Genomic DNA, 8,541 nt, shown 5'->3' with positions numbered 1-8,541 from the left:
AACAACAACAACAACAACAACAACAACAACAACAACAACAACAACAACAAAAAGTACTATGTATATCCTGGATTGTAAAAACTGTAGTGGTTATATCAGTTTTTAAAACTCAAGCATAGGATCACGCTACAAGATAAACAAAAATTAATTAATATATTATTTTAAGGTCTATTTCTCTTCCATCCTCTAGATCTTAGAGAGAAATAAACTTTAAAATAATACATCCATATTCTTCTTTACCCTCAAATTTTGATTATTAATTTAGGACTCCTTTGGAAAACGTAAAACCACACCAATGAAGATTAAGGATTCTAGGTAAAAGCTGGTCTGTCCTGTTTCTGAACTGTGTATAGCAAGCACTCAACTAAAACTCTAATAACGCAAACATTATCCAAGACAATAAAGGGTGGAAGATTATTCAAGATGAACTATGAGCCAGCTATGCCTCATAACCTTTTCATTTACTAAAAAATTAAAAGTACAATTTAAGACAAGTCCCTTTACTAAGCTGAAAAATAAACCAGACTCTAGATTCCATGTCTATTCACCAGTAATTAAGTTTCTCCTCCAAAGCATTTTGAAAAGTCCTAAGTAAAACACTTCACTTGATCACAATCTACTCTAGGGCAGATTACAAAAACCAAATTGTCCCTTTGTATTCTTAAATAATTGATTTTTAACGTTTATTTATTTTGAGACAGAGACAGAGCATGAACGGGGGAGGGGCAGAGAGAGAGGGAGACACAGAATCGGAAGCAGGCTCCAGGCTCCGAGCCATCAGCCGAGAGCCCGATGCGGGGCTCGAACTCACGGACCGCGGGATCGTGACCCGAGCTGAAGTTGGATGCTTAACCGACTGAGCCACCCAGGCACCCCAATTCTTAAGTAATTTAAATACAAGTTTTTACTTAGTGTTGAGTATAGCTGTAATTTTTAAAATGTAATTAAAGGGGCACCTGGGTGGCTCGGTCGGTTAAGCATCGACCTTCGGCTCAGGTCATGATCTCACGGTCCGTGAGTTCGAGCCTCGCGTCGGGCTCTGTGCTGACCGCTCAGAGCCTGGAGCCTGTTTCAGACTCTGTGTCTCCCTCTCTCTCTGCCCCTCCCCTGTTCATGCTCTGTCTCTCTCTGTCTCAAAAATAAATAAGCGTTAAAATTTAAAATAAATAAATAAAATGTAATTAAAGAAAATAATAATTTGATGTTATATTTTAAATTATATGCAAGAAGTGTTCAATACTGGAAGCTGAGGAGCTGGAGATGAAGAAAGCTAGGGAACTGCATTTATTAGAGGCTGAAGTCACCCAGCAGTCCTTAGAGGAATCACAGTGGTCTCTGTACTTGCAATGGACTTGTGGCTCTAGGGATAACAGAAACAAAAGGAGCTCGGACTGTTAAAAGGGAAGGAGAATGATGGCTCAGGAGAAGCAGTGGGAAGGTGAAAAAGAACTCCTTTCTTCTTCCGTATCATGTGTCTACAATCAAGCAAACATCTGGGCTCTTTCTTTTGAGTTGGCAAATACAATGTATGTCCCTTGATTTGGGGAATAAGGCTTAAGAAAAATACTGTAAGATTGTGAATTTATATCCCTTCCCTATTTTCCTATTTAGGCTAAGATTTGGCAAATGGACTAGATTATCAACATACTATGAAGATGAGCAAATTTCCTATCTTTTTCTCCAGTCAGTGATTAAGAACACTCGCAGAGAGTGAGTAAAGTAGGGTGAATATCCTCCTAGAAGGAAATGAGGGTAAAGTTAAAAGAATCAAAAGAGAAAGGGGAAAAAAACTACAAAGAGAACCCTCTTCACAATTCTAACAGTTCAGTCAATTCTTACTCTAGAAGGAAAAGAGTGGGTAAGCAAGATGGGTACAGAAATGCAAGTATTACTTTACAAAGGTGATAAGGAATGCAAAACACTAACTGAACTGTTCTCTCAAAAGAGAACGCTACATCCAAAGGAACAGTAAAGGCTAGAGAGTCAAGTGACTGCAGAACCTTCTCTGTTATCAGGCCTAATCCTCCTCAACTTTTTCTGCCTACCCACAATCTGGCACTAATCGTAACACATCTACACAATCAGAAATCCTCAGATCAGTTTGCTTCCCCCACTCCTCCACCTCCTGTTGTGCCCACACAAGTCTCAACTGGAGATACCTGATGTTATCTCATGAGCATGTGGCTGATTTCAGAGGCCTCTAAATGTCTATATGAGTTCCAAATTGTTTTTACCGTCAAAACTTGACTCTCTGTTCTCCTTCATACCCATTATCACCAATGAATGCGTGATCCTTAATTTTCCCCAAGTTCTGTGTGTAGTCCAAATACCTCTATTAGATATAAGTGAGTAGGTTACATTTATATTACAATGAACAAAACTGTGAAAGAGATTCTACCTATAAATAACTCACTTGGGTTAAAAGAAAATGTTACATACACAATCTCTCAAACTAGTTGTATTATTTTATTAGTTCAACAAAAGAGTCTGTAAACAAAAGGCCCATATTTTGGTAGCCCTTGAATGAATATGGGAGCAGTCTGTAGATGTACTTCATCATTTTTCTACAATACTTATAAACTCCCCCTTTAAGCTCAAATTTCTAGTGAAAGAAAATTTTGCTTTTAAGCAAAACCTTTCATTCAGTCCACTACAAAGTTTTTCTTGATGCTTCCTCATTCCCAAGAGGCAGAACAGATTTATTTTTTATTTTTTATTTTTTTTTTAAACGTTTATTTACTTTTGGGACAGAGAGAGACAGAGCATGAACGGGCGACGGGCAGAGAGAGAGGGAGACTCAGAATCGGAAACAGGCTCCAGGCTCTGAGCCATCAGCCCAGAGCCTGACGCGGGGCTCGAACTCACGGACCGCGAGATCGTGACCTGGCTGAAGTCGGACGCTTAACCGACTGCGCCACCCAGGCGCCCCGAGGCAGAACAGATTTAGATGATCAGTAGAACTTTTACCAGAACCAAAACATCGTCTAAAATTTCTTTAATCATATTTCCTACTAAACCCTTTCTAATTTACTCTTGAAAAACAGCAGTTCATCTTTTGTTTTTTAAGTGAATGTCCCTCTCTCTTAGTTATTTTTAATCTGTCCAATCCAGGAGAGATAACCATCAAAATTTAAAAAGATGAAGGAAGTACTTTAGGAAAGGTCAGGGAATACAGACAAAGAGTGGCTCTGAATTTTCTTTTTGACTATTTTCTAGTATATGTCAGTTACAGCTTTACCTTGAGATTATGTTGTATTTTTTTAAGTATGTACCCACTCGGATTTATATCACAATTATACACAGAGATGACACAGCAAAAGTTACAACAGCATATAATACATGACCTTCATTTACTCCATATGATCACCAATACTAATTTAATATTATTTGACATTTTAAGCACTCACCAATATCAACTAAATTACTTAACTAGAATTTCAATTTCCCATAAACTAAAAACCTCATCTGCTCCTAAGCAACCATGTCATTGGTTTGCATCTGAGAAGGCTGTTTATTTCTAGATGAGTGGAGATAAAAGGAAGCTCCAGAGTAAAAGCTGAAGGTAAAAAACTAGGAAAATTTCCCAATTTCTCATGAATCACGTTGACACTGTATTTTCAACACTCTGAAACAAAATTCCAAAGATCAGATTCACCTTATTTAACTACAAACACTAAAAACCATTTCAGAATAAAAAACAGTATCACTTCTAATTTTTTACATCCTTGATCCTCCCAATTAGTTGCAATAATTTAGACCATCGGAAAATCCTAGAGACTTAATTAAAAAAAAAAAAAAAAATCACAAACCACGAAATTAGGCCACTTTTGCAAGGGCAATAGAAATGACTTTTTTAGTATATAAAGTGCATCATTAGTATTGTTCTCCCCCCACCTCCCGAAGGAAAGCACAATTTTTAAAAATTAAGAAAGAAACATTTATCAAATTCCACATACCTGGTCATGATAGCTGGTACCAGAACTACTATTGGCTCCACAAGGTGCTTGTACTTGTGGAGGTCTTTCCACAGGGCAAGTAGGATCACTAAAGGAGGGAGAAACAGGGACAGCCGGGTGGGGAGTATGATGGTGGTGGTGATGATGCTGAAAATGGTGGCCATGCTGCTGAAAGCAACTTGTGTGTGGATGTCCTAATGCATGGTGATTCTGTGACGACCCTCCACATGGTGAGTGCTGGGGACAGCAGGAAGGTAACCTTGGCATTGCAGGAGGGCCACCTTCTGTTACAGCACTAGATGCAGTTCTCCTCGAGTCATCTTGAAATAAACAGAAATGCACAGAACAATCAAATGATCAGGTATCACTGTGTAAATAATAGGTACTGTGTACAAGTAAATAAAGAGCTAAAGGAATGTTAATTAAATTCCAGTCTCTGGGGGCGCCTGGGTGGCGCAGTCGGTTGGGCGTCCGACTTCAGCCAGGTCACGATCTCATGGTCTGGGAGTTCGAGACCCACGTCAGGCTCTGGGCTGATGGCTCAGAGCCTGGAGCCTGTTTCCGATTCTGTGTCTCCCTCTCTCTCTGCCCCTCCCCCATTCATGCTCTGTCTCTCTCTGTCCCAAAAATAAATAAACGTTGACAAAAAAAAAAAAAAAAAAAAAATTCCAATCTCTGTAGGGGTGCCTGGGTGGCTCAGTGGGTTGAGTGTCCGGCTGTGGCTCAGGTCATGAACTTGCAGTTCACAGGTTCAAGCCTCACGTCAGGCTCTGCTGACAGCTTGGAGCCTGGAGCCTGCTTTGGATTCTGTGTCTCCCTCTCTCTCTGTACTTCTTTCTCTCTCTCTCTCTCTCAAAAATAAAAAAAAAAAACATTAAAAAAATTTTTTTTAAATTCAAATCTCTGTAAATAAGAATATGATAGTACCACATTCTTAATATGCATATCATATAATTTCAGGCAGTGATCTTCAATGGGATTTTTCTGAAAGCCTAAATTCTTCAGAAGGCTCATATCTACCATGATATTTAAACATGGAAAGAGATCATCTTTTCCTAGGTCATAACAAATGATTAACTTTAAATTGAATTTAAAACATTCCAGGTGGCTCAGTCGGTTAGGTGTCTGACTCTTGATTTTGGCTCAAGCGTGATCTCAGTTCGTGGGATCAAGCTCCAAGTCAAGCTCTACACTAACAGCATGGAGCCTGCTTGGGATTCTCTCTCTCCCTCTGTCCCTCCCCACCCCCACAAACTCTCCCAAAATAAATGAATGAACTTGCATGATTGTTTTTGGAAAAGGTTATGATCCTCTAAGTAGGAAACACTGGAGTCCTGATGATGCTCTCTGCCACATGCCCAGGGTTATTTTGAAGGTACGTCCTTCCATGCCAGAAGAACTGCAAAAGTGCCCTGAGAAAGTCTACCCCCAAAAAACAGCACCCTTTCCCGAAGCTGCATATTATGTGGAAACCATATAAAACAGATAAAAATGGAGATAAAAATTTTTACTGAAAATATAAAAATCAGAGGAGTGGGGAGCCTAGAGCCCTATCCTTCCCCCTGCAAATATCAGCCTCTTCCTCTCCCCGCCTGACTCCTAAGCTCTCTCCTCAGAACCCTTAGGATTCTGGAGGACCACTGTTCTGGCTCTATTTCTAGAGTAACCAATACCAGGGATACCCCGCTCCTATTTGGCCCATAGAACCTAGCCAACCTCTTCTGGGTCAATTTTCCAACTTGGAATCTTCTAGTTACTCACAAACAATACGAAAATCCAACCGAAACTAGCTAAAATAATACAGGGAATTTACAGGCTCACAAAAATGAATCTGGGTGGGGTGCTTCAGGCTCTGGTTGATATGTCTGATTGCAGCAAACCTCCCTGTAATTCTCCCAAGCCTGCCCTCTCATACATGTCCTAACCTGCCTTTCCTGATTCTCTTCTGGGCAAGGTCTGTGATCCAAACCCTGTTAGGGGTTAGTATCTCCATTCAAAATCTCTGTACATTGTTTTTCTCCAAGCTCCTAGTCTGTCCTATTTGGGCTAATTTCTTGTATCTATTGTAAACGTTCTTAATCTTATAACTGTACTTAGGGAATCTGTGAACTTGGATAGGAAAAAAACTTTTTTTTTTTTTTTTTTGCCTCCCAGAATTAGCACTACCTTATTAGCATCAGTTGAGACGTTAAACATCACAAATAATTTATAACCAAAAAAAAAAAAAAAAAAAAAAAAACACAGAGAGAGAGAGAGAGACAAAAAGAAGGTCAAGGTACCTTTTTCTTTTAACGTTTATTTATTCTGAGAGAGAGAGAGAAAGAGAGAGAAAGGAAGAACATGAGCGAGAGGAAGAGGGGCAGAGAGGGAGAGAGAATCCAAAGCAGGCTCTGCACCACAGCACAGAGCCCAACACGTGGCTCGATCCCATGAACCATGAGATTGTGACCTGAGCTGAAATCAAGAGTTGGACATTCAACTGACTGAGCCACTCAGGCGTCCCATGTGTTGGTTTACTTTTTTATAACATAAATTATGGCAGATTCAAAGTCAGTTCCATAATTATGTCACTTTCATTCATTTGCATTCCATTTTCTTACATAACGTGGACAAAGTTACAACCAGCTTATCACGAACAGACCATGATCAACAGGCTATCTTTGCTATGCTGAATCAAACATTAATTATTTTCTATATGGTGTAATATTTGTAGCAATAACTATTATGTAACTTTACTTCTGGCAACATTTTAAGCATTTTATCTCAGCTCCCATGCCAAAACAGTGTACAAATGAGTATCATTTATTGTGTTACTTTATAAAAAAGGATTAAAACCTCTGGAACACTAAATCCATTTAGCGGGTAGACTAAATGACCTTCCAATTCAGATGCTTTTAATTTTCAAATCCAGTTATTTAAGGATTATGTGGAACTCTAAAATTTAGGAGAAGAGTGTATAACCAGAGCAAAAGATCTGTAGACTAGTAAGGCTGTGACTGAAGTGACAGGATATTTATTCGTTCAGAAAGAACTTGCCTTCATTGTCTTCAAATATTTCTAATATAAAAATCTGAGTGAGAGAAGAGGAAGCATAATGACTATAATATATTTACAGCTGACCACATATTTAAAGGGTCATATCACTAACAGTTCAGCCTCAAAAAGAAGACTGACCTTATGGTTCTACTTCTTAGGGTACAGTATGGCTTCCCATTAAATTAGTAATCTATTTTCTTATAGTAGAGAGACTCTTTGTTGCCCAAACAGGCTAGGAATCCTAAGTAAAGGCAACTGAATCTCTTGTTCGAGATTACTGACCAAGGAAAATTGCCATACGTTAGAAGTGAAACACAAAGATCTAATCAAATAAAACACTTCCTTTTTATTAAAATCAGCTCAGTGTCCTCTGAAACTGGCCAATAACAAACCTGCACCAGAGAAATAAATTCCACAGCTCAGTAACATCAAGCTGGTTAAAGTATTTTCTTGTAATTCTAGCAGGATTACTGAGATGTATTCATGCATTTATTCATTCATTTGGCAAGTCTTACACATACTAATGGCATGGTAAAGGATCTACAAAAGGCACTGGAAAATACAATGGTGAAAATGAAAGCCCTGGTCTTTAAAATAACTTGTGCTGTTGTCTACCTCTGTTGTTTTATCTCTAGCAACTAGAAATAGGCGTGCACAATGTAGGTGGCTCAATAAGCCCTTGCTAAATAGAAGTTAGCCTCACAAGGGGAAAGAGGCATGACGGAGCTAAGTGCTAAGAAGAGAGTAACTTGATCTTTAGTCCTCAAGGAGATCACCATCAAGTATGGAAACAACGTAAGATTTAAATCAACCAGCATTATAACAGCAGCACTGGGTTCTAATATAGCACAGAGCAATGCTGCCCCCCAGGGAACATATGGTAACACCTGGGGACATTTTTGGTTGTCACAACTGGAGGGGAAGTGGTACTACTAGTATTTAGTAGGCAGAGGCCAAAAATGCTGCTAAATATCCTACAATGCACAAGAACACCTCCCCCCAACCCCGCAATACAAAGGACTGTACAACACAAAGACAATAACGTCAGGGTTCAGAAATTCTGGCAGAAAGGAAGAGTGCAGGCTCCAAACCAGACTTCCTAGGTTTGAATTCTTGCTCCACTACCATATAACCATAGGCAAGTAACTTCGCCTGTAAAATGAGAAGAGTAATAGAATCTGCCTTGTAAGTTATCACAAAAATCAGTTAATACAGATAAATCATGGACTAACATTATAAGCTCAACAGATGTTAGCTATTATTATCCACTAGAACATTAGTTCTGTTAGGACAGAGAATTTATGTTTTGTTCCCAGTGCCTAGGACAGTGCCTGATTATTAGTGTGTAATCAATAAACACATCTGAATAAATGAATATATAAGATACGCATGCACAAAATAAGAACACATGGAAGAGCCAGACAAATGATGAGCTGCCTGGGCATGTTGAGTTTGAGGTGACTAAAGAATGGTCCAGAGGAGATGTCCAATAGGCAGCTGGATATAAAAGTTTAAAACAAAGAGATGGCTCTGGAAACACAAAATGTAA

General features: G+C 39.0%; 1 protein-coding gene across 6 annotated transcripts in view; it reads right to left on the bottom strand.

Moving 5' to 3' along the window:
* The window catches only part of RNF111 (ring finger protein 111), a 99,691-nt gene that overhangs the window by 16,499 nt on the left and 74,651 nt on the right, over positions 1-8,541 (bottom strand). For all 6 annotated transcript variants that reach the window (XM_040492836.1, XM_040492831.1, XM_040492835.1 and 3 more), the window contains one exon: positions 3,957-4,276. In XM_040492836.1, the coding sequence (XP_040348770.1) occupies positions 3,957-4,276 (320 nt within the window). The remainder of the gene's footprint in view (positions 1-3,956; positions 4,277-8,541) is intronic.

The sequence above is a fragment of the Herpailurus yagouaroundi genome, unplaced genomic scaffold, assembly GCF_014898765.1.
Source record: "Herpailurus yagouaroundi ecotype Mexico unplaced genomic scaffold, PumYag 184, whole genome shotgun sequence".
In the NCBI taxonomy this organism is placed as follows: Eukaryota; Metazoa; Chordata; class Mammalia; order Carnivora; family Felidae; genus Herpailurus; species Herpailurus yagouaroundi.
The sequence above is the reverse complement of the archived record's forward strand: the minus strand, read 5'-3'. Positions and strand labels throughout refer to the sequence as shown.